This window comes from Triplophysa dalaica, chromosome 5 (genome assembly GCF_015846415.1).
Source record: "Triplophysa dalaica isolate WHDGS20190420 chromosome 5, ASM1584641v1, whole genome shotgun sequence".
Lineage (NCBI taxonomy): Eukaryota > Metazoa > Chordata > Actinopteri > Cypriniformes > Nemacheilidae > Triplophysa > Triplophysa dalaica.
Window position 1 is genome coordinate 12,991,486 of NC_079546.1, and position 26,544 is coordinate 13,018,029.

At 38.1% G+C, this 26,544-nt stretch overlaps 1 protein-coding gene across 1 annotated transcript; it reads right to left on the minus strand.

The window, feature by feature from the left end:
* Positions 1-1,272: 1,272 nt before the first annotated feature.
* Positions 1,273-26,245, minus strand: LOC130421256 (mucin-2-like). The gene is made up of 45 exons (XM_056749046.1): positions 26,123-26,245; positions 25,847-25,876; positions 25,441-25,666; positions 25,117-25,246; positions 24,905-24,968; positions 24,714-24,796; positions 24,170-24,362; positions 23,956-24,078; positions 23,747-23,867; positions 23,379-23,514; positions 23,221-23,298; positions 22,859-22,928; positions 22,643-22,774; positions 22,380-22,523; positions 22,063-22,157; positions 21,845-21,977; positions 20,983-21,226; positions 20,825-20,865; positions 20,716-20,749; positions 20,189-20,429; positions 19,922-20,076; positions 19,024-19,162; positions 18,631-18,729; positions 17,647-17,847; positions 17,004-17,246; positions 16,683-16,839; positions 16,431-16,541; positions 15,686-15,826; positions 13,642-15,510; positions 13,062-13,139; positions 12,356-12,433; positions 10,999-11,202; positions 7,480-7,718; positions 7,146-7,332; positions 6,742-6,955; positions 5,603-5,781; positions 4,958-5,027; positions 4,588-4,697; positions 3,800-3,831; positions 3,539-3,689; positions 3,415-3,452; positions 3,111-3,218; positions 2,964-3,003; positions 2,508-2,616; positions 1,273-1,865 (listed from the first exon to the last, which is right to left on the minus strand). Exons 1-45 carry the CDS (start codon positions 26,169-26,171, stop codon positions 1,703-1,705), a joined length of 7,482 nt encoding a protein of 2,493 aa, XP_056605024.1. The 5' UTR covers positions 26,172-26,245; the 3' UTR covers positions 1,273-1,702.
* Between the last annotated feature and the right edge of the window lie 299 nt (positions 26,246-26,544).

Below are 26,544 nucleotides of genomic sequence, written 5' to 3' on the forward strand. Positions count from 1 at the left end.
GTGGCATAAGAGTGTGTGCCTTGGACAAACAGAGAGGGGACGCCACAGTAAAAGGCGGCTTGCTGAAGACTGTCACTAGTAGTTCTTTGAACAGTGAGGGCTTTCACTGCAATGCATTTACTGTGAAATCGCCTTTTACTCCAGTTCAAATACTTTAAATGATTGCAAAACAACTGGTATATGCTGTCCGGCGTAGAATACTGTGTTTGAACATACAGATCTGATGCCTGGAATGTATCTTCCAAAGATGGTCTAATGAAATTTCACTTTTTTAAATTTAGTTAGTGAGCATAAACAACATCTGCCAATTCGAAACAGTTTACAAGTAAATTAAGATATTTTCTCAGCTCGTTGGGACTACAACAAACTTTTCACTCGGTCAGTGACATCATGAATCCCAAAATTTACATTGACCCTGCACCCCAGAAAAAGGATAGACTAATGGGTGGGACATCTCAAAACACACTCAAACCGGTACACCAATCACAAAAGATTGGCACAGCTTGACCTATCGGAGCATTTCAGAAGGAGGGACTACATAGAACTAGGACCTCAACAGAATTTTCTGAGAATTGAGATGACGGTGTAAAACACAGGTGAAATATGTAATACATGAAACTTTTTTTTTGAAAATCGAAACAAGAACGCATATTGTTTAACATAATAAACAGTTTTTTTGCAAAATAAGCAAAATAGGACCCCTTTAAAATGACCAAATAATGATGTGTTCAGGATTCTGTACTATACACTAGATTGCTAGTTAAATAGCCTTATCTATGTGTGACAAGGAGAGGGGGATGAGGGCCGTGAAGGAACGGCGCGAGGCCGGTGACGCGAGTGATAATGACCGTCAGCTGCGCGTTGCACCGGTTTCGCATTTCTCACGGAGGAGCTCCAAAAGATTAAATAGGAGGAGCAAAAACAGTGAAGGATGAGAGAGAACCAGGCCTGGATTTTATGTTATGTTTTATTATGTTTGTGTGGCCGGCAGTCTACAGTGAGGGTTCGTTTTGTTGTTTGTTTATTTTATTAAAAGTTGTTAAATGTTCGCAGGTTCCTGCCTCCTTCTTCCCGTTTACTTGGAACGTTACACCATGAAACTGATAATGAAAACTGCTTTGATTTTTGGCTTGATTAAAGAAAGATGTTCTCTGGAAAATTACTAAATCCTGCTGGGATATCATGATTCATTAAGTTTTGGAGTTTTGAAGTTCATGCCAGCTCGAGTGCAAAAAAAAGGTGCATACTAAATACCACAAAATTCTAAAACACTTGTTGATTATTAATGTTTATCTCATGTTGTTATGCTTCTTATGTATCACGTCACTTTATTGAATGATTATTATGCATCATGATTCCATAAAATGGATTATAGTAACCTTAGAGGCATTAATACCTAAAATCAGGTTACAAATTACATACAGGATTGGCATGAAAAACTGATTTTGGCACAAACTGCCAGACAGACGGCTGAGATTCAATAAAGTTATTTTCTTTTAGCACAAAATGTTCCAAAAGCCAAAAGAAATGCAGAAATGAAAGAAATGTGTTGATCACTTGATTATAAAACAGAACATAGAGTTGATGTGCCAAGTAAATTATACAACACATCAATGTATTAATCATGCATTAACATTGAAACATTATCATGTATAAGGTAATCATGTGTAAGATTAACCATTTTCTCACACTCTGTAGCACATTAACTTTCAAACTTGCATTCGCAGCCCATGACATGTCTGTATGTGAAGTGTGTGGGGGGTCTTTTATTGCATGTCACTGTGATTTCCCTCATTTCATAAGCGCTTTCCTTACAGCATTGGTGACCCTTTTCGAGCTGTAATGTCCCGTTGGACTGAACCCATCTGTAACACAACATAAAGACTTCAGGACAAGCGACTGAGGCCACATAACTTACAGTATTCGAAATAAGACATGGTTTGTATTTAGATTTTATTCAGGGTAAAAAAAAAACTCCTGTAACAGTGACTAAATTTATATAATGAAGGTATTATGAGATAACAGAAAATGGTCACATTTTAAAAGTATTTTAGGTCTGACGTGCATAAATGTATTTAGAAGTTACATAAATGTGAGGTCAAAGGCCACCCAGCGAGTTAATACAATGAATTATTTATTTATTTTTTAAATCATTATGTTTAACAAAGAAAATATTGGTATGCACAAAAATCCTTGTGTAAATAAATGAACGAAAATTATAAAATAAAATGTTTAGTAAGTAATGGGCACAGGTATAATTTAAACCCTCTAATGGCCAAAATGCTTTTTTCCAGATAAACTTTATCAGAGTGCTGACTCCAAATTTGAGATTAGTTCATCAGTTAAATAGATAAAGACATACACATTAATCAGATATACACCTTACTAGCCTATAGCTAATGATGTGTCCAGTGGTCTCGTTTTGCCTTGCTTATGAGTTTTCCAGACAAGTCAAAGACGAAGATGAATATGTTTCGGGGTAAATAAAAATCAGATGTACGACTTGCCTGTTTTGTGAGTCGCATTGGCCTTCACAGCTGGGCAGCTCGACTTCCTGTGTGCAGTCAGCATCTGTGAGGTTCACTCGGGTCAGTCTGGCGGCACATGTAGTGTTACCTATGATGCCCAGAAGAAAACCACATGAACATAAACATATATCTTTATGTCTTAATTTATAGATTCACTGTTCAACATGAATAAATATCTGTGCATTTGCTGGTTTCTATACATTAAAAAGCATAGTACACCATTTGATGACTTGTTGTACATTTTCCTGACATTTTCTGTATCACGTATTTATAATGATAAAGGTCCAGGTCTCCAGTACACAGTACCAAAAAAGATTTATTTCAAACTCCTTCTAAACTAATTACTTTAAAATAATTATGACTAAAGTTCAGTAAATACTGTACATGTATCAATAGACCACCAACAGGAGAAATACAATTTTAGAATAAGCTCACATGAATAGCAGCAATGATGATTGTCCCATATGCGTAAGTCCTGAAAAACACACATAAAGCATGACAGTATACACAGTAGCTGCGTAAAAGAAGACCTCTGCATTGTTGTGTATTATTGATTTTCTTTGTTATGCTGATCTGAGTTACCTCAGCACAGGTCAGCTCTGGACAAACAGTTCTCTCAATCTCAGTTCCTTTTTGGCTACAGCTGAAAGACTCACATGGATGTAAGGGGTCTGTCCACCGTTCACCCACCTAAACCCACACAAAACACAAATCTTCACAAATACCTCCAAACTCCTGTATAAACATCTATGAAAGATCAGCTTGAATAATATAAAGTAGTTCTGGTCCTCGAATCTGATTGGACAAGAGGCTTTCCTAGTGTGTTGATATCCTGAACAATGAAAGCACTGTTGTGAGTAATACAAATGTAAATTATTTCCCTTACCTTGTAAGTGTATCCGTTGTACTCACAAGTCTTCTCAACTGCAATATAGCAAAAGATACTCAGAATCAATTTTGCTGCGAGCGTTGGGAAGAGACAACTTTTAGATGTGAAGTTTAAACATTACCACAGATCTGATTGTTACAGCAGTCAGAAACAAGGAGGGAGTAGGAACTGCATATGGGAGTAGCTGTTGGAGGCTTGGGATGACACTCTTCAGATTTGGTCTGGTTATTACATGTGCATATGTGACACATTGATTCCCATACGGCCCCGACCTTATAAAAAGAAAGAAGATCGTACAGTAAATGAATAGTCACAATAAACATCTGATCAATGCAGCGTGAGCTTTTTATTCATGTTCTTGCATGCTCTGTTGTAACCTTACCGGCATAGGCTCACCCAATGGCCCTTTGCACTCTGTAAAAAATAAAATTGTAAAATATCTACAGGTGAAATTTGAGATTAAGATCATATTTGCGTATTGTCGCTTACATATTTGATACAAGTGTGATTGTTTTCGATACGATATTAAAGGGGTCATATGACACGGCTAAAACGAATTTTATTGTTTGTTTTAGATGTAATGCAATGTGTATACACTTAAAGTTAAAAAACGTTGTATATTCCACATACTGTGCATGTTAGTGTCTCTTCTTTGCCCCGCCTCTCTGAAAAGCGAGGTGTGCTGTAATTGGCCAGTTAACTAGTGCGTAGTGATTGGTCAAATACTGCAAGCGTATATGGAAATGTAACGCCTCTTACCATATTTGGAACATCAGGTACCAAAGCAATTGTACTGACAGGTACGCCCACCTTACTTGCGTATACATTTGGGCGGTCTTAGTCAAATAAAACCACGAACTGACATTGATTTGTTGGGGTGTGGTTACACAAGGTGTTTGTGGCAGGTCTGGTTGAGCATTCGCTTTTAGATAAAAGGCATCTTTTGCTCCAACACTTCAATTTTTGTAATTTTACGTGTCTAATTTACACACCAAAGACACAAAAACGTGTATCCGTGCCATACGACCCCTTTTAAATAATAATAACCAGAGTAAGCATTATATGAGTCTGGTATTACATAGTATTATATGAGGCACAAGATAACTGAAATACGTTTAGCATTTGACACATATGGCTGAATTTGGTGTGTATGTAAAGGAAATAACTTACTTGTGCATTCAGATACACATATTTTCTTGTGTTCCTCAGCTAGTATCTGGCCGTCTGGACAAAAGCAGCCTGAACTTATACCAACCAATGATGTTGCAGGAACGGGAATACTGAGGAGACAGTAAAGCGATGAGCGTGAGCTCACCTCATTTTTAAAGAGACATACATATGACCCTAGTCCAATTCTTCTAAGCAAAAATCAGTTTTAAAAGCTGAAGGTAAAAAAAATACCAAGAAAACAACAGTTTGCACAGAATAAAAAAGAAATCATATTTTTCCTTGTAACTCAATCTTTCATTTTAAAGGTGAAACACATGACGCATGGTTTGCACTGTGGGAAATGTTTCGGTTGTACGAAAAAGATTCTCACCCGCCTTGACAAATATCTTTTGGAGACTGTCGACACTCATCATATATCATTCCTTCAGGACAGCTGACGTCTAGAACACAGTGAAATATTATTCAAAGAGAGAAACCGACTTTTAAAGATCTGGTCTTCTACCAGAACACATAGAAAATACATTTTAGACAATCAACTTATCCGTTTGCAAACACCCTAAATACCCTAGAGGACTTAATTCACAACACGCACAAAATGTACAGTGTAAACCATTCTCAGACCTAAACATAGAGACGGAGTGAATGACAACAATGGGGTCAGTGGTGTCCATATTAAGATGCAATGGTACGTGGGTCATTACATTACATTTTATCCAAAGCGACTTACAAGTAGGAGAGCATGTAAACACTGTTAGTTTAAAAGGCCATGCTACTAGGAGGATTAAAGCCGGAGTAATAATCAGACAGACAGACAGTAGGTGTCTCGTCATCCATTTGGTAGTTAGTGAGGTTTGGCTTATTTTGTTTAATCTTTAGTGTTTAAGTTGACATTGCTTTATGAGGCAACACGCAGGGGAGGCAATACATTGAAAAGCTGATCAACAGGTCTAAACAGCCATCTTTGATTGTAATTTTTGGCTGCATCAAAGACTTCTACACTGAAGGCTTCTCTTACCGCAAGAGCCATTGGTGAGATATCTCCAGTCAACACAAATACCGATCGTCTTGCACACTGATGCTGCGTACTCCAGAGAAGAACAGGCACCAACAATAGTTGTCGATGAACAATGGTCGAACCTGCAATTCTTCTCCACGGATACAAGGTCAATGCTTTTGTTGCATTCTGCAAACACACTGCAAACAAGGTGCCCACATGTATCATTATAAAACAGGAGAAGGCAAACAGACTACTTTGTACAAAAAGCAATTTTCGCTACTTTACCGGTCAAGCCAAAAAAAAAATGTCTAGTTGGTGAGTCAATGTTTATCTTATTCGAGTGAACTGAAGCCTTATGGCTTTTCTGTAGTTTAGGTGGAAGAGCGTGAAAGCAATGATGAGTTAATAGGTTTGGACATTTTAAAAACTGATGCTTTTTGGTGTTTTTTCGACAGGTATTTACATTGCATTCAAGGTTTACATTTGATAATTATTTAGTCTTTCCAGAAAATCATACCCATGATAATGAGGTTTCTATTTGCCATGCACTACCAATGAATCCAAAGGGACATTTAATGTTCAGTAGAAATATAGATATATAGATATATAGAAAATATAGCCCTAGAATTGCCCACTGATTTCCCTGAGAGTGAATTTAGGAGCAGAATTAGACATGATACAAGGCTAGCTGACATTGTAGGTGATAACACAAAACCATTTTCAACTAAAAACTGAAACTGCATTTTGGAAACTCTTTTGCACAAATGCGCTTATAATCTCCGTTTAAACAAACTTGCCTTTTTTTATAGCTTACACCAGGAGTGTCCAATGTCGGTCCTGGAGGGCCACAGTCCTGCAGAGTTTAGCTCCAACTTGGTTTAACACACCTGTTTTGAAGTTTCCATTCTGCTTTGCGAGACCTTGATTAGATGTTCAGGTGTGTTTGATTAGGGTTGAAGCTAAACTTTGCAGGACAGAGGCCCTCCAGGACTGACTTCGGACACCCCTGGCTTACACAGTTTAAAAATTGACATCACCAACTACTGGCCTGCCATTTTTCGTCATTTTCACAGATCAGTGTGTACTTTTCAAAAATTGCAAAGGGAAAATGTTTCCGTTTTAAGTACATTTTGAAAAAACATGCAACACTGGCTTACTCATGGTGAAGGAGGTCACATATTGGGGCACTGCATGGAGGTGGAGGTGGAGGTGGCGTTGGTGTGTGAAATATACAAGGAACATTTCTTGTTGGAGATTTGCAGTAAGGTTTCAGAGGATCTTCCACCACCCAATCGTACGCAGTCTTATCACAGCAGCTATTATCTTCAACTATGCCATTTCTGCGTATACAAGACTGCCCACCACAAACACCTGCATTCAAAGCAGATAGAAATACAGTGCCCAGAGAAAAACAGACACGCATAGAACAAAACATTTAGTTATTGCCTTTATCATTAATTATTCATTAATTAAGTATTATGATTTGATAATTTAACTATAGTATATAGTAATCCTGCATCATTCATGCATGATATCTTATGCAGTCATTGTAATGACATACCACACTGTCCTTGAGTGTTGTTGAGAAAGTGCTCTTCTGCCAGGTTGATCAACAGAGTATTAAATGGTGTAAGAGAAACATAAGAGTGAATAGGTTTGATGTAGATGGAGACTTCTGAACCAGTGCTTTCAAACTTGAAGATGTCATTTTCGTATGGTGGTTGAATAGTTTCTTGATTCAAAGTAGACTGTAAAAAGAAATTTGAACAAATCAGAACTTTGTGTTTTTTTCCAAATAATTATGCATCCTGGAAATGTTATAGGTCCCCAATACACTGTTAATGTTATCATACCTTGAGAAAATACTTTTTCATTCATTAGGAACATAAGTTTACCTTCACTGTAAGCTCTGGTGTAACCATAAGTGTGACCTTGTCATTCCAGTACTTAATTGTGATGCCCTTGGAACATGAAGCATCAATGCCTGGCTCGCAGAAGTAGTTGTCTCCAGTAATGCTTAAATTGTGCTGCAGTACTTTTTCCTCCACAAGAGTGTAGGTGCAGTTATCCATGAAGTCAAAAGAGATGCCTTGGAAGGAAATGTAGTGAGGGTCTCCATAAAGCTGACACTGGCCTGTGTAGTTAAACAACCGAAGTTTTAGTTTGCATCAATGGCAAAAATATTGAATTTCAGATATATCAGAAACAGTTCAAGACATATGTTGAGCCGGTTGGCCCGATTAAAAAAATCAAATACTCAAGGAATACAGTAAGTTTTTAGCGCACCAGCAGACATAATTCACCAAAACCACCTTTTAACTACTAGTCATCGTTCAAAAGTAGGTTTAAAAAATCCAGAGCAAATGAGCAAAGATGGCATAGGCCTACTTTGCTTGCCAACTTACCTCCACCAATAACTGCCATCAAGTAAGTGTTTAAGGTACAGATTCTAACATAGATCATTTTTTGAATCAATATTTTGCTGCGATTGGATTGGTTGGACTGGTAACCCCCCCATGTTTAGGCAGTAAACCATGACAGCCATGTCAGCTCAAGTCATCCTGTATAGACACCATAAAGGAATAATTTACTAGTTGCACAAGATGGCGCCGGTGAGATTTTGGGACTCCAGATCCGGTAGAATACTTAGAATACACTGTATGGGAAAAGGAGGATTTTGGGCCGGCAAATATGGGTATTATATTTAGAATTATATTAAGAAAGTAATATTTAACCCTCCTGTGGAGCCACCACCTACAGGAGGGACCGTAAGGGGCCGGTGCAAAGTGGATCGGGTGGTAGTCGAAGGCGGGGGCCTCGACAACCCGCTCCCTGGACGCAGAATCTAGCTCTAGGGACATGGAACGTCACCTCTCTGACGGGGAAGGAGCCAGAGATTGTGTGTGAGGTTCAGAGATTCCGACTAGAGATAGTCGGGATCACCTCTACGCACAGCTTGGGCTCTGGAACCACACTCCTCGAGGGAGGATGGACTCTTCACCACTCTGGAGTTGCCCAGGGTGAGAGGCGGCGGGCTGGTGGGGGTTTGCTTATAGCCCCCCAGCTCAGCTGCCATGTGTTGGAGTTTACCCCGGTGAACGAGAGGGCTGCTTCCCTGCGCCTTCGGGTCGGGGATAGGTCTCTCACTGTCGTTTGCGCCTATGGGCCAAATGGCAGGGTAGAGTACCCGGCCTTCTTGGAGACTCTGGGAGGGGTGCTGGAAAGCGCCCCGACTGGGTACTCCGTCGTTCTGCTGAGGGACTTCAACGCCCACGTGGGTCAGGTGTCAACGACAGTGACACCTGGAGGGGCGTGATTGGGAGGAACGGCCCCCCTGATCTGAACCCGAATGGTGTTCTGTTATTGGACTTCTGGGCTAGTAACAGTTTGGCCATTACGAACACCATGTTCAAGCATAAGGGTGTCCATCAGTGCACATGGCACCAGGACACCCTTGGCCGGAGGTCGATGATCGACTTTGTGGTTGTTTCATCTGACCTACGGCCGTTTGTCTTGTCCACTCGGATGAAGAGAGGGGCGGAGCTGTCAACCGATCACCACCTGGTGGTGAGTTGGATCCGATGGCGGGGGAGGAAGCTGGACAGACTCGGCAGCCCAAACGTATTCTTAGGGTCTGTTGGGAACGTGTGGCCGAATCGCCTGTCAGAGAGATCTTGAACTTCCACCTCCGGCAGAGCTTCGACCAGATCCCGAGGGAGTCTGGAGATATTGAGTCCGAGTGGACCATGTTCTCCACCTCCATTGTCAACGCAGCCACTCGGAGCTGTGGCCGTAAGGTCTCCGGTGCCTGTCGAGGCAGCAATCGAGGGTTCATGGGAGTTTGCCCAACCAGTCAACATGTGTTTTGTGGATTTGGAGAAGGCATTCGACTGTGTCCCTCGCGGCATCTTGTGGAGTGTGCTCCGGGAGTATGGGATTCGGGACCCTCTGCTAAGGGCTATCCGGTCCCTGTACGACCGGAGCAGGAGCTTGGTTCGCATTGCCGGCAGTAAGTCAGACTTGTTCCCGGTGCATGTTGGACTCCGGCAGGGCTGCCCTTTGTCGCCGGTTCTGTTCATAATTTTTATGGACAGAATTTCTAGGCGCAGCCAGGAGCCGCAGGACGTCGGGTTTGGGGACCACACGATTTCATCTCTGCTCTTTGCGGATGATGTCATCGTGCTGGCCCCATCAGACCAGGACCTTCAACATGCACTGGGACGGTTTGCAGCCGAGTGTGAAGCGGCTGGGATGAGAATCAGCACCTCCAAATCTGAGGCCATGGTTCTCAGTCGGAAAAGGGTGGCTTGCTGACTTCAGGTAGGTGGAGAGTTCCTGCCTCAAGTGGAGGAGTTCAAGTATCTTGGGGTCTTGTTCACGAGTGAGGGAAGGATGGAACTGGAGATTGACAGACGGATCGGTGCAGCTTCTGCAGTAATGCGGTCGCTGTACCGGTCTGTCGTGGTGAAGAAGGAGCTGAGCCGCAAGGCGAAGCTCTCGATTTACCGGTCAATCTACGTTCCTACTCTCACCTATGGTCATGAGCTGTGGGTCATGACCGAAAGGACAAGATCCCGGATACAGGCGGCCGAAATGAGCTTTCTCCGCAAGGTGGCCGGGCGATCCCTCAGAGATAGAGTGAGAAGCTCGGTCACTCGGGAGGAGCTCAGAGTAGATCCGCTGCTCCTCCACATCGAGAGGGGCCAGCTGAGGTGGCTCGGGCATCTTGGGCATAAGCGATACGACATATCCTCTTTACATTGCAGTTCCTTTATCCAAAACAACTCGATAGACCGGAAATTAGTCTGGACTCTGGCAAAAGTACAATGGCGCCATCTTGTGCAACATCTTTTGTCCATTCACCCAAATATTCTGTCATCCTTAACTCACACTTCAAGCCTGTATGACATTCTTTGTCTTGCAGAACACAAATGAAGATATTCTGAAGAATCTTGGTAACCAAACAAAGCCAGCACTCATTCGCTTCCATTGTATGGACCCAAAACCAATGTAAATAGGTGCCGGTTAAAAACATTTTTCAGAATATCTTTTTTGGTGCTCTGTGGAGAAAGTCATACAGGTTGAAATGGCAAGAAAGAGAGTTTTTTTGGGCGAATTATCATCTTAAGATACCTTAAAGAACCTATACATTCTATATTTTTGCCATTAACATCGCAAAAATAGGTGAATTTTAAAAACAATCCATAGTGTTAAATTCACCCATCCATATTTTCATTAATTTTTTGTATGTGTCTTCTATAGAAGGAAGATCATACAGGTTGAACAGACATGAAGCTGAATAAATTGTGAAAAAAATTAATTACTTGAACCACACTTTACAGTCATGAAATCGGGATGGCTGAAAACAGAGATCATAACATGGATGTGTGTTCATGATTAACCAAGGTACTTACAATAACACTGCCAGCTCTCACAGCAAGTGTCTTTATCCATAATCAGACTCTTCATGCCTCTAGGGCAATCGGTCCTGTCCTGTAATGTTGGGCAGGTAATGGGTGTTACCTCAATCACTCCAGCCTTACAGACTTTATCAGCGCAATTCTCTCTCCAAGCGGCACCATTTGGCCAGGTTTGGTTCCGCAGCACATCTCTGCAGTCTGTTTTGAAAAAATAAATAAACAGAAATACAGCATAAGGCAGAGTTACACAAAAGAAAAAAAATATCTCTTTCTTACCTTTTTATAATCTGAAGAACCTTTTTCACCATTAAGGTTCTTTTTATGTGAAGGGTTCTTTATGGAACCATTTAGACAAAAAGGTTATTCTATTCTATGTTTCAACTTCAACTTTGTGACCATGCAAGTTTACGTTTTTGTTGGCTGGTCAGTGTGTATTTAACACAAACATTACATTATACAAGATTTTCTGAGAAAAATGGTTTAAAATATTGAGCTTTGAAGTCCTCAAACTGGATAAAATCATAATATGAGGGTAATCTGCATCTTCGAGATGGACATTAATTCCTAACGATATGTTTTAGATTAATATATTTTTCCTAAACTAAATTAGTATATTTTCAGTTGACACATATAGATGATAATCAATTGAAAAATAGAGCAGACATGGTGGTGTCATGGTTGGATAGAAATGTAGAACATTTCTGTTATTTGTTTTTTTATTTTTACGTTTTTATTCACTTTTATTCATTTTTGAAGGCTGTTAAATTTATTCACCCCCTGTATTGTGCAGATATGATAAATTATGTTTAGACCTTATCTTGTGAACCAAAAGACAGATCCAGAAAAAGAAACTTGAATTTTCGGCTTTAGTTTCTTTTGCAGGGTTTTTAAATAGGATATTGTTTGCAATTAAAGTGTTCAGCTTTCATTGCTCTATACAGTAAATACTCACCCTTTTGCTTTTTTTGTTTAACAGTTTTTGAAAGTATTTCAAATTTAAAAAATAAAATCTTGTTATCTGCTGGGCGCATTAATAAACTGTAAAATAAAGTTTTTCCAGTTAAATCATATGTTTCGTTTTCTGTAATTTTTTTATATTTTTTGCAATTAAAGTGTTAAGCTTTCATTGCTTCATACAGTAAATACTTGCCCTTTTTTTACATTCTTTCCCAATGTTTTTCCCCAATTGTTTGTTTGTTTGTTTATTTTTCTGGTATATACATTAATTCAGAATAGGGTTAGCACCAGAGGGGGAGAAAAAACATATGGTTGTCTAACCCAATGCTTGAGAAGGTTAAACAAAGAGGGTTAAAAAAGTGTAGGGGCGCTATACAAGTAATGGTACTGGTACCTGGTGACGTGGTCGTTTGGACAGTCTCTGTGCCTGAAGTAGTCCTGGAGATTGTTGGGCCTGTAATAACTGTAAAATCTGTTGGCAAAATTTATGATAACAATTACATACATGAAACTTTATTATTTATTTATATGGTAACATTGTTGTCATATTCTAATGGGTAAACAAATGTACACTGTTAAAATATCCATAAAAAAACAACATTTTCTGTCAGCTGAAGTGACATAAATACACCGTAAAATAACAGTTTTTCATGTAAAATGTCAGAATAAAAGGATGTATAATTAATTGTTTTCCCGGGTTTTCTGACATTTCTGTAATTTAACAGTTTTTGAAAGTATTTCAAATTTAAAAAATTAAATCTTGTTATCTGCAGGTCGCATAAATAAACTGTAAAATAACGTTTTTCCAGTTAAATCATATGTTTCGTTTTCTGTAATTTTTTATATTTTTTGCAATTAAAGTGTTAAGCTTTCATTGCTTCATACAGTAAATACTTGCCCTTTTTTTTACATTCTTTCCCAATGTTTTTCCCCAATTGTTTGTTTGTTTGTTTATTTTTCTGGTATATACATTAATTCAGAATAGGGTTAGCACCAGAGGGGGAGAAAAAACATATGGTTGTCTAACCCAATGCTTGAGAAGGTTAAACAAAGAGGGTTAAAAAAATGTAGGGGCGCTATACAAGTAATGGTACTGGTACCTGGTGACGTGGTCGTTTGGACAATCTGTGGGTCTGAAGTAGCGCTGGAGATTGTTGGGCCTGTAATAACTGTAAAATCTGTTGGCAAAAATTATGATAACAATTACATACATGAAACTTTATTATTTATTTATATGGTAACATTGTTGTCATATTCTAATGGGTAAACAAATGTACACTGTTAAAATATCCATAAAAAACTAAAATTTCTGTCAGCTGGAGTGACATAAATGCACCAGTTTTTCGTGTGAAATGTCAGGATAAAAGGATGTATAATAAATTGTTTTCCCCGGTTTTCTGACTTTTCTGTAATTTAACAGATTTTGAATGTATTTCAAATATAAACTGTAAAAAATAAAATCTTGTTAATCTGCTTGGCGCATAAATAAACTGTAAAATAAAGTTTTTCCAGTCAAATTATATGTTTTGTTTTCTGCAATTGTATGTTTTTTTACCTGTTTTGAAAATACATACAAAATTCTGTAATTACATGTTTGTTTACAGTGCAAATTCCTGAAAATCAAAAAATATAAGTAAGTTTATGCCTATTGTGGTTACTGTTGACACTGCGTGGTCGTACCTATTTCAGTTGTTGGTTGAGCTGTGCTTGTGTTTATCTTTGTAGCTGTGGGTGGTTCAGTTGATTTTTCTAAAGTTGTTGATTGTGTGATAGTTATAGTTGGTGGTAACAAGGTTGTGGATTTTTCTGTGTTAGCATTTGGTTGTTGAGTTGTGGTTGTGTGTTCCACTGTAGTTGGTTGTATTTTGATTGAAGTAAATGATTCTGTTGTCGGGTTTGGTGGTTGTGTTGTGTATTTTATTTTCGTAGAGGAGACTGGTTGTGTTGTGGTTGTTGGTTCTTCTGGAGTTGTAAACCATTCTGTTGTCCTCTCAGTTGCTGAGGTTGTGTGTTCTTTTGTTGTTTCAGAGGTTGGTGGTTGTGTTGTGGTTGTGTGTTCCTTTGGCGTTGAATATGTTTTAGTTGTTTTTACTGATTTTGGTGGTTCTGTTGTGGTTGTGTGTTCGACCAGAGTTGTATTCAGATGTGTTGTCCTCTCAGTCGTTGTGGTTGTGATTTCTGTTGTACTCTCAGGGGTTGGTGGTTCTGTTGTGGTTGTTTGTTCCATTGGAGTAGAATGTGATTCAGTTGTTATAACTGAGGTCGGTGGTTCTATTGTGGTTGTGAATTCTGTTGTGCTCTCAGAGGTTGGTGGTTGTGTTGTGGTTGTCTGTACAATTGGAGTTGTAAAAAACTCTGTTGTCTCCTCAGTTGTGAATTCTGTTGTCCTCTCAGAAGTTGGTGGTTGTGTTGTAGTTGTGTGTTGTGTTGGAGTTAAATATGATTTGGTTGGAGTCTCTGAAGATGGTGGTTGTGTTGTGGTTGTGTGTTCTATTGTACTTATATAAAACTCAGTTGTCTCATCAGTGGTGAATTCTGTTGTCCTCTCAGAAGTTGGTGGTTGTGTTGTAGTTGTGTGTTGTGTTGGAGTTAAATATGATTTGGTTGGAGTCTCTGAAGATGGTGGTTGTGTTGTGGTTGTGTGTTCTATTGTACTTATATAAAACTCAGTTGTCTCATCAGTGGTGAATTCTGTTGTCCTCTCAGAAGTTGGTGGTTGTGTTGTAGTTGTGTGTTGTGTTGGAGTTAAATATGATTTGGTTGGAGTCTCTGAAGATGGTGGTTGTGTTGTGGTTGTGTGTTCTATTGTACTTATATAAAACTCAGTTGTCTCATCAGTGGTGAATTCTGTTGTCCTCTCAGAAGTTGGTGGTTGTGTTGTGGTTGTGTGTTCTTTTGGAGTTAAAAATGATGTGGTTGTCCTCATTGAGGTTGGTTTTTCTGCTGTAGTTGTGTATTTTGCTGGAGTTGTATTCAATTCTGTTGTCTCCTCAGTTGTGAATTCTGTTGTCCTCTCAGAAGGTGGTGGTTGTGTTGTGGTTGTGTGTTCTTTTGTAGTTGAATGTGTATTGGTTGTTATGACTGAGGTTGATTTTTCTGTTGTAGTTGTCTGTTTTGCTGGAGTTGTATTCAATTCTGTTGTCCTTTCCGTTGCTGTGGTTGTGAGTTCTGCTGTTTTCTCAGAGGTTGGTGGTTCTGTTGAGATTGTGTGCTCTACTGTGGTTGTATACAGTTCTGTTGACCTCTCAGATGTGGTTGTGTATTCTGTTGCCCTCCCAGAGGTTAGTGGTTGTGTTGTGGTTGTGTGTTCTACTGGAGTTGTATATGATTCTGTTGTACTCACTAAAGTTGGCAGTTGTGTCATGGTTGTTTGCTTTATTGGAGTTGTACTTGATGCTGTTGTCCTCTCAGTTGTTGTGGTCGTGTATTCGGTTGTCCTCTTAGAGGTTGGTGGTTGTGTTGTATTTCTTGTAGATGTATGTAACTGTGTTGTGCTCTCAGTAGTTAATGGTTTAGTTGTGGGCAGTATCGTAGTAGTAGATGGCTGACCTGTGGATGTGCTAATTGTGTTTGTTGGTGCAACTGTAGATGTTGGTATGCAATGGATGTTTCCTTCAAGGCATTTGCTATAAAAAATAATGATAAGTTGTATCGTTGGATTCTATAAATATTTTGTCTAGAGTGTCTTTACAGCATCAAGAAAACAATCCACCCTGTGGCTTACCAGCACATATCTGGACTGCACACTCATCTTTAGGAGTCCACACTTTGTTCATGAAGTTACAAGTGCAGTTGTCCAATGTGGAGCATTTACCTGTATTCTCATCATAATATGGTGCCTCCGCAGGGCACCTTGGATAACAACCTGGGTAAAAAGTTAAAGCATCAATACATCTGCAGTTTCATTTATCAAATGAACAGTACAGTTTTGGTATTGGGTAAGTAATTGAAAAGTGTCTTTCAAATTCTTTACATTGCTACTGTATATATTGTTTGTTTAAATGCAATGGCATTTGAACATAAGAATATCACTGGTCTACAGTCCAGTCCATTTCAGGGAAAGTCAGTTCTCTCAGCAGCCATATCTGCTACATTTACGCATCTATCGCATTCATACAAGTCATCCCAAGTCAACCTGAATGACTTTCAAAAGTCAATAAAATAACACATTTCCATCTTAAAGGCACAGTTCACCTTAAAAAGAAAAATTCTAATAATTTATCAAACAGCTATGGCACCAATTGACCACTAGACGCAAAACCGCTGATAAGTCAATGTGTTTCAGAATAGCAAAAGGGTGAGTAAACGATGAAAGAATTTATGAACTAAATTAACATGATAAATTGACAGCCCTTTGTTCAACCTTAACACTCTTATATAGCAATAATATTAAACTAACGGTACTGCTGGTTTATGGCAGTAAATGATAACAGCATCATCGAGAAAGGGAAAAGAGAGAAAGTAATTACCTTCAAGCTTTCCTGTAAAGCGGTTGTTAGTGCCGCAGGTTTGAACTTGACCACAGGAATTGTAATGCCAGGTGCACTGGTCCTCTTCATTGTAATAATCACAATAGACCGCTGTGGAAATACTAACATTATAATCACTTGGCTAACCCAGTCATAGTTCTAGTAGACCAATACCAGGAAATAAACATTCTGGAATTTCTAAAGTGTTTCCGCAATACAATACAATAATTAGAATGTGAAGCAATTACGTACGACACAAATCCGGGGTTCTCCAGTTTATGCAGATGTCCTTTGCACTGCATGCCTCTGCGTAGGCTGCAACAGCCGTACAGAAACCGAGAAACTTTCCCTCAAACTCACAAGAACACGACTCAAAAACACAGGCTTGGTAGTAAGGTTCTGGATCCACCTGTTGATCAAAGGAATGCTACAATTTCCTTGAACGCAGGTGTAAAAATTTTTTTATATAGAAATGTGTTTGTCATTGACCCGATATTAACTGCCGTACATTAACCCAAACATTAGAAACTATATTGCTTTATGATTGTGCTAAATTAACACATTTCAATCTACCTTCAGGTGGCAATCGTTAAAGGTGTCAGATCTAAGAATCATACAGCGTCTTTGGGCCCAGGCTGCACAGTAGGAGTGGCGCTCACAAGGAAACATTTCGGTAGTCACGTCCAAGCAGGGTGGGGCTGCCGTCTTCCAGCTGTTGCCAAATTCCATGACACTGAAAACCTCAGAGGAGCTGCTTGTCAGAAGGTCATTTGTCACCCTTCCATCAAAGTTCCCACATAGACCCAACACTCTGCCCTTTTGAACAGATGAGAAAAAGCATCAGTATGTGGTTTCCACTCTTATGATCACATTAAATGTAGGGCGTATTTCTTGATGTCAAATAATTTAAGCCTTCGGTAGAATTATTATCACTTTAACTCATTCCCTAATCCAAAACCTAAACAATCTCTACAATTAAAACAAAATGTTTTCTTATTAAATATTTACTCAGACAATTAACATTAATACAAACTGATCATGCTTCCAGTATGCTTCCATAAGAATCAAAATCTAGTAATATGGATACATTTTTTCAATGTTAAAACTAAACAGGTACATTATAACATTAGGCCAGTTGTTCTGTTGGATTTATTGACAATATGTCTAACCTCACAGACATAGATTTTATATCAATATTATAAACATTTCTCCTTACTCTCCACTGAGACTCCAGCTGGATTGTGAGCCTGGTGTGTTTGTCCCAGATCACAGTCAGGCCTAGCAAGGGTATTGAGATGATGATGTACAGACCCACAATGTGGACAGAGTACAAGGGCTCTGTCAGCATGCTCTGGGTCCCCGCTGACAGATATGTCTCAGTGACCTTCATATCACTTAGCAGAAGAGACACTTTACCCTGTCAAATATTAAAAAGCATCCTCATCTTTATCAGGTATAAAAATAGGGCAAACAATTTTAATTATTGTATAGTCTGTTAAAATGGGCCTCAAAGTGATCAACCTTTTCAAATATATACTGTGGTGGTACAACGTTACATAATGCAGTATCAAATGGTAAATCGATAGATAACAATGATTGTTAAAGAGATTCTCCACCCAAAAAGGTTAAGAGGAGACATAGTCAACAAATATTATGATCGCATTGTGCAGTTGTTACATCATACTGTAAAATCATTTCTTTACCACTTTTCTTGGTTTCAATGTTTGAAATTTAAAACACAAAGTACAATGACAGAGTAAGTCTGGCATGAAACTCTAGATTGCGCGTTCCCAAAGTCTAAACCAATCTGACATTATAATTTACTACACTGTGAAGCTGATTGGTTCCCGCCGTATCAGCAGCCAATGAGCTTAAATATTGACAAGAGATTGTTGTAGAAGTGCAGTGCGTTTCAGAAACCCTCCTCCTTCCCCAGCTCCACCTGTATAGATCTGCTACAAGGTGATCACGTAAGCTATGGGGGTTTATTCATATGTTATATGTGCAGCAGCAGCATTCCTCATAGGCACACAGCAGCGTTCCTAATATGCAAGTCTATCAGCGTAGCAGATTCCACCAAGACAAAAAACATTTACATGTCATGTGCTCTACCATGCCAAACCCTCAAAGAGTTGTCATGACATAAATATATGTACTGTATGTACATATATACAGTACATATATAGAGATGATCAGTTACCCATAGCTCCACTGAGATGGCGCGAGAACACGTTAGCGACTCGTCGCAGCATGGAACACTCTCAGTTTGGATTGTAAACTTGCCGAGTCCACTAGCATCCTTATTCAAAGACAAATCAAAATGAAGGTTAAAAATTGTCCGGTGTTTGCCCAATATTGCATTTAGCATTTGCAGAATTTACAAACATACTTTGAATAAACTAAATCATGCTATTGAGATAGTAAAGTAGGTTTCCATTCATTTTTAAAATGTGTGTCTATCTTCCGTAACATTGATTGGTTACTAAATTGCTCCTGCCAATACTTATGTATAATGTTTAAACTCCTAGAACACTCAGCTAGGTTTTAGAAAGGTCATTTGTTGCATACAATGCCTTTGACAAGGACCACGCACCTTAGATAGTGTGTACTGACAGTGACCATCAAACCGGTACCATTTGGAGTCAAATGTGCGGTACTGCCCATTCCCAAACACTTCACACACTCCTGAACATGCCTGGTCGATACAAGACCACTCACCTCCTCTACAGGTGCTGTGAGACAGAAAATAACATTTTCAAAACTCGGGCAACCAGAATTTCATGGCCATGATAATCATGAAGTGAAGGCATAGCAAAACATAATAATTAAGAAGCAGGGAATAAAGGATAATGTGTGTGTACATGTGTATTATCTAAAATGGCTCTGAAATTCTGACCCAAGAGAGCAGACATACATCTGTGTTGTATTTATGAGTTTCTAGCTTTATGTAACAAATAAAAAATATTTCCAGGTGGAGCATTTGAGAACTAGTGAAATTAATCTAAATGTTCTATTTAATCAAACTCAAATTGTTCCAAACCGGTGTGCATTTATTTTTTCTGAACACAAAGAAAGATTTTTGGAAAAAATCAAAATATCCTCAGTTGGATAATTATTTTATCATTTTTTTGTTCCGTTAAACACAAAGAGATATTTTAAAGAATTTACGAAAGTATATAGTTCTGAGGCTCCTTTGACTACCATAATTTTTTGTCCTATACTGTAGTCAGTGCTGTCCCAGACATTGCTAAATATCTTTATTTGAGTTCAACAAAACAAAGAAATGTTTACAGGTTTGGAACAACTTGGGGGAATGAGGGGGTGAAATTCATGACAGAATTGCGATAAGCATTTTTGGTGAAGTAAAAGGATGGATTGATCGAACTTGCTTTTGTTCCAATCAAGGAAGAATATCATACTTGGAGTTTATTACACAATGGGTCTTTTCATAAATGATCCATAGTAAGGATTCCAGAGTACAAAAGTCTTACCATAGTTTACAGTTTGTCTCCACACTCTGCCCAGTTTCATACACTGTTCCGCTGAATTTGCAGGTGCAGTTCTCATGAGTCACACAACCGCCATTATGATCTTCAAAAAAGCCTTCTGGGCAATAACAGCCACTGATACAGGTGTTATCTTTACTCTGTGGACACAGGTTTCATACTCTTTTGAAACTCTTCGAGACAGGAAAATACTGAAGAATTTCAACAGAAATGCCCCCGTTTAAAAAAAAAACATAATAGAACAACGCTTACTAGTGGCTTGGTCAAGCTTTCACAGGTTCTGTAAGCCGTGTTCACAGGTATTTGAGAGCAATGCACACAAATCTTCCCCACTAGGCAACCTAGAAAAGAAAGTTTTGAAAGCATATATTGCACTGCAAAAATGATTTTCAAGAAGTTTTGCATCTTCCATTCAAGATAAAAGAAACATGTAAAATTATTTTTACAGATTGCATCTTGGATCTTAAAAATCCATATTTCAGTGCTAAGATTACTTTATATTATTGTGGTGAGGAAGGCGTGACGGGAGCCGTGAGGCAGGGCCGGTGGCGTGAGTGATAGTTGGAATCAGCTGTGCGCACACTGGTCCCGCATATCTCACGGAGGAAATCGGGAGCATAAGAGGACGAGCGACGGGACTGCTGACGAGAGAGGACCGGGCCCGGACATGTGTTACGTTTATATTTATGTTCTTGTGGCTGGCAGTCGACCGTGAGAAGGCTGCCGGTCTTTTACTTCCGGGTTTTTTTTATTTTTATTAAAGTGGATTGAATGTTCGCCGGTTCCCGCATCCTTCCTTCCCAACTATTGAACCTTGTTACAATTATATAATACGTTTTTAAATAAAATGGTTATGTGACAAAAAAATAAAAAAATAAATGAAGTTACCACACTCTTCAGGACATCGTAGTTGTCCATTTTCACACATGCTGGAACACAATAAGTTATACGCGTGTGTGTACACATGTTAAAGAAACAAATATTGTTTGTATATTACTGGAAAATGGAATCAACATGAAAGTGTGACAATTTGTATTTATCTTTACCATTGACGTCCACCAATAACCACCGGACCTGGCGGTACGACACCCCCAGGGTGGTAACAGCTACAAAGAGGGCGAGGGCTGCAGGTGTTTCGGTTGTTCAGGTGAGTGCCTGGCGTGCATCCACATCCCTCCACAGGGTCATCCACTACCTCACAGGTAATATCAGGGCCGGAGAGGGAACGGCAGGTCTGGTTACAGGCCATCGTGGCATATCCAAATATCAGGTTGCCCTCACACAAAGCAACTGAAACCCAAATAGTTGCGTGTCAACTACTTGTTTTATCTTATAAAAGCTAAAAGTGCAAATGTGTGTGTACTACAGGTGCTTTCTTGAAGACTCCTAATTTAAGCTTGGACTAACCCGTCCATCCTTAAAGTCACAGGGAAATAAAAAATTACTATTCTTATTTTTTCATGAAATATTGAAGCATTTATAATAAATATGTTACCAATGTGGGTGATTCTCTTTTAAAATTCATGCACACTCATAATCTTCAGTAAAAAATCTGAAAATGCACTTATAATGACCATCCATCTAATGAGCATCCGTTAACTCCTCGCCTTCAACTCTCGGTCTGCTGCCAGTTTCATTTCAAAATGCATTGTCACAATGTTCTTTCATTCATTCATTCAAAAACACATTACCAAAAAATACCATGCATGTTTATATTATCTTGGAACTTATTATTTATCACCAATGATGCAGATTTGTAACCTGGGTACTCCTTAGCTGTTGTTCATGAACTTCTTGAAATTTTGTACAGTACATATACATATGGCACACTGCTTTTAGATAAGTAGGCTTATTGGACACAAGAACTTCCACACTACAGCATAGTCAAGCATCGCTGTTGTGACTCACGGCAGTTTGTTGTTGATCTCCAGTCCTGAACAGTGATTCCCTGAGTCCCGCAGGCTTTGGCATAGTTACCAAAAGAGACACATAAACACTCCTGCAATGATGCTGAGCACTGACATGTTCTCTGTATGCAAGCCTGATAAGAAACAAACATTAATAACAAGAAAACAAGAATACATTCTAAACGTATCAAATTTGTATGGGATGCACAGTATCCTTGCCTCGACAAAAGAGGAAACAGGTACATAGTCATGACACAAAGCAAACACTCCATTCGGATCTGTAAGCTGGGCACAATTCTCTTCGGCAAATAACTCTGAAAATGCAAGAGATACGAAGAAAGTTAAAGGGCTGAAAGTCTAGTTTTCCTGACGACTCAAAGAGATTTATGTTTTTTCACTCAAAATTTAAAACACATTTTCTCTTCTCTGAAAGTTAAAATTAAATAGTTGAAATAAAGTAATTCTATAAATTAAAAATGAAATCCAGATTATGCATTTCAGTGAATATTCTATGGTAAACAGGTTATGACCGTTACCATTGTCAGTGTTGATGCATCCAGTTATTGGAAAACAACTATCCATTGACCAGGATTGGGCAAAAAGTTGAACTGAATTTTCTATGATACCACTGAAAGTAGTGAAGTCATCACTTGTGTCATTATTATGGGTTCCACAAAGTCCTAAAACAAAACATTTATTTAATACAAGTTTTACATTTTGACCTCCATGCCGAATTCACTTTTGATGAAGACGTATGTTTACCTTTAGATTTGTTTGTATGAAGATGTAATTGTTATACCTTTTGATGTTTCAGTTGACGGCAAATACAGATATATTTGAATCTCTGGAGACACCCGAATTTGCATTTTTAGGCCAAATGAAGTCTGAACTTGAATGAACATCGAAGACTGCCAGAAGACTGTGGCATATTCTGAAACAAATCCAAGTAGAATGCATAAAAAAGAAAGTAAATTATGTGAAGCATATTCTGTATTTTGGAATTTAAAAAACCTACCAGTCTGTGACAGGTCACGGATTTCTATATTGTTCAGTTGCACATTGTTTACAGAGAAGATATATCTTTCCTGGAACGAAGACAGCATTAATCATTCTTTAGAAGAATATCAGGGTAGAATTAAAACGTACTTAAAAAAAAAACATTATTAACAGCTGAAACTAAAACCAAATAAACTTAATTTTAAAGATGTTGTCAGGACATCCGTGTTATGTTTAAGTGTGCATTGTCATTTTTTATAAAGTGCAAGATATAGTTAAAAAATAACTTGGCTTGTAATAAAGATAATGATAAGGACTTGCTGAAAAGGTGTGCAAATATGCAGCAAAAGGAAATAAATGCAAGATTAAAAATCAACCAACCTGATTGATATTAAGATATGCCTTTTCTATGGCAATAGCTTGCCCAGAAAACTGAATGTTCAATGTCCAGTTAAGTCCCTGAGTGATAGAACCAAAAATCTATTTTCAAATAACATGTAATAACACAATAGTAATATTATAAAAGTATATTCAGTTACCCTTGCAGCCACATAGGTACATCTGTCTAGTAGAGAATACTGTTTGCCATCAAATGTGGTTATTAACTGACCCTCAATAATACACTTGGATGGACATGTGTTTGTAGAGCATTCCCATTTGCCTCTCACACAAGTACTAGTGAGAAAAAAAACTGTTTATTCCAAGAGTGAAGTCAAGTAAATCCCTACATTTTATACAATATAGCAAACTATTACATCTACAACAAAGCATTCTTTGTTTTTTAACTACACTTTCAATCAACTATTTCTAGAAAATGATGCCATTGTGGAAATCAATATTTATATTTAATTAGATACTGGTTTACATCGTACCATTTTAAATCCACAAGGAAGTACTTAGTTCTCACCATGTCTGGCACTTGGTGGTGCGATTCTGCCCTGGTGCATATATTGTCTTCCCATGCACACATGGACAATCCTCCACATTAATGGAATAGTGGGTGTCAACGCGATCATTCACAACCTTCCCTGAGAATAAACAATATATATCATTATACAAATATTATAAAATGACGTTATATTTCTGTTTTTGTCTTAGAATTTCTTAAGGACTGACCCAGAGGAGGCTGGCAGGTGCTGGTGCTGGTGAATTTTGGGTCAGGCTGTGGATTGGTGCAAGTTGGTGGGAAAGGAGGACCCATTTCCATGTATTGCAGGTCTCCAGGGCAATCAGGCTCAGCTGAAAAATGAATTCTTAGTATTTCAAACATGGTAGCTTATAAAGACATACAGTATGCAATCGATTTTTTGTAATAAACAATATCTCTTACAGCATTTGCTGTTACTTCTCCAATTTGACCACAGCTGACTTGAGGTTCCGCACATAATCGAAAGCTCTTTAAAAAATGAGCAGTTTGCTTCTTTATGCTGCAACCCTTGCATGTTCTTTTTGCACATAGACATGTATATGGACTTTTTCTTTTTAAGACATTCAGAGGAATGGGACAAAACACGTTCACAAACCTAAAAATAAATAAAAACGGTTAGTAAATGCTAAATATACTAAAAGTAACTCAAACATTGTAAAGCTAAATGAAGCCTGTACTTTATGTGTTTTTTATTGTCATACATTAAAAAGATGTATAACAATTTAAACACAATTCAAGAAACCACAAGTGTGGATTTTGAGACAGGTTCAAGGTTTCTTTAAGGACTATTTGGGTAAGCAGAGAAAAAACTTAATGTCTTGTTCATAGAACTGTATGATATTTGACTCAAAATAGCTGTAAATTGCTGCTGCATATGACATTGCTAATCTGCAGTTATCATAGAAAGCATTTCCATTTATATTTGTTCAGTAATGCAGAAACTCACTTCGTTTTTCCCTTCAACAGAATCTGCAGTCAGGCATTGTCCATCGAAGAGAACGTTGTCAATTATCAACTGCTGCATTGTTTCTAGCAAACATGAAAAAATACTTTTAAAGCATTGACAGAATCTTAACAAAAAATTACTGGTTTTACAGTAAAACCATAAAGTGGGTTTCGACCATGGGTTTTCAATACCTGAACTGTTCTTGTGCCCACAAAGTCCACTCATACCTTCTACTAAATTCTGGTCAAGTTGCACCTATAACAAATATAGATTATTTTCCTTCAAATTATATAAATGTATAACAACAAACATGGATATACAGTATCATTGATGCATAAAGTATCTAGCAATACGTATTAAACTAAACAAAACCATTTTTATAAAATATGTGTTGCCAGCTCACCCATACAGAACTTATGCCATCCTTAACATTGTACCAGGTTACAGACAATGGCAAAACTTTGCTTGTGAGTTTGGTGTAGATTCCATAATGAAAGACATGCTGATATGTATGGTCATATGGAAGTGAAATTCTGTGAAAAACAATTTATTTTATTATTCGATTCAAATGTTGTCCACATATTTGTATCAAATTGCCAAATGTGCCCCATGGTAAGGTCATGATGTTATTTTCTTAGTGAAACCTAAAATGCATTGCATAATTTTTTCTCCATTGCACTGTTGATTACGTAACGTAAGATGCAGTAGATAGCCACATGTTTCATACCTGCTTCCCTCAACTGTAATTGTGTTATTGTGAATAAGGGTCACAACTTTATTCACAATAATCTCCACCCTGCTCATGAGCCCATTCTGCTGACGCTGGACAATGATATGACAGTCCACTCCAGCATGTGTGAAGTGTGTGAGGGTTATAGAACACGTAGAATTTAGGTGAAACGCAGTTTTGTTAAACGTCTCAAAGACTCCACTGCCGTACGTCTTACACACATCTGAGAAAAGACCAAAAAGATTATTTTTCCCCAAAAGTATACAAAATTGTTTCGAATTGTTTATAAAATGATAAGTAGTTGTTTGTCACAAAACAACTAGCTGGTCAATAAAATCAACAATTTTTAAAATCAAAATAATTTAATTTTGCAATGAGTATATTAAATTAAACAGCGCCTTACTTTGGGTGGTAAACACGGAGTGGATATTGCCTGCAAAATAAAAACGAAAGAATCTTGTGTAAAATTATTTATTTACATATTAAAATGAACCTTTAGGATTTGTAACATGTAACAATAAATAAACCTAAACCTTTTAAATTATTTATATTTAATCACATTCAAATATTGTCGTTTAAATTATATTAGAATTAAAATGTTAATAATTGAAACTAGATATTATACTTTTTTAATGAATATTTATTTTTCTTTTATTTAAAAAAAGACAAATATACTAACCTGAGAGTAGTACAATTAATCCTAAAAATATGGCCACTGGAAGAGCCATGCTGACTAATAAATGTGCTCACAGGAAGGCAAATGCATCAGGACTTCAGAATTTCGTGTTCGCAGCCTTTTTATGATGAGACCTTTTTCTCTAATTTGAATAACATGAGGAAACAGAGCCCAGATTAAACATTGACTATTCGCATGAACAAAAAGGGGAGTTTAGTACACACATGTTAACAAAGAGCTTTTCATTTGATCTGATTAGTGAGAAAGTAATGGAAATTCCTTTATTTACCAGTAATTATGTTTGGGTCAGCCTCTTTTTAACATTTTTCCTCATTCCCCTCTATGAACACTGGGGTTTGATTTCAGGAAGTTCAAAGAGTGGAATATGATCTGAAAAAACGCACATGAATAAGTCTGATCCCCAA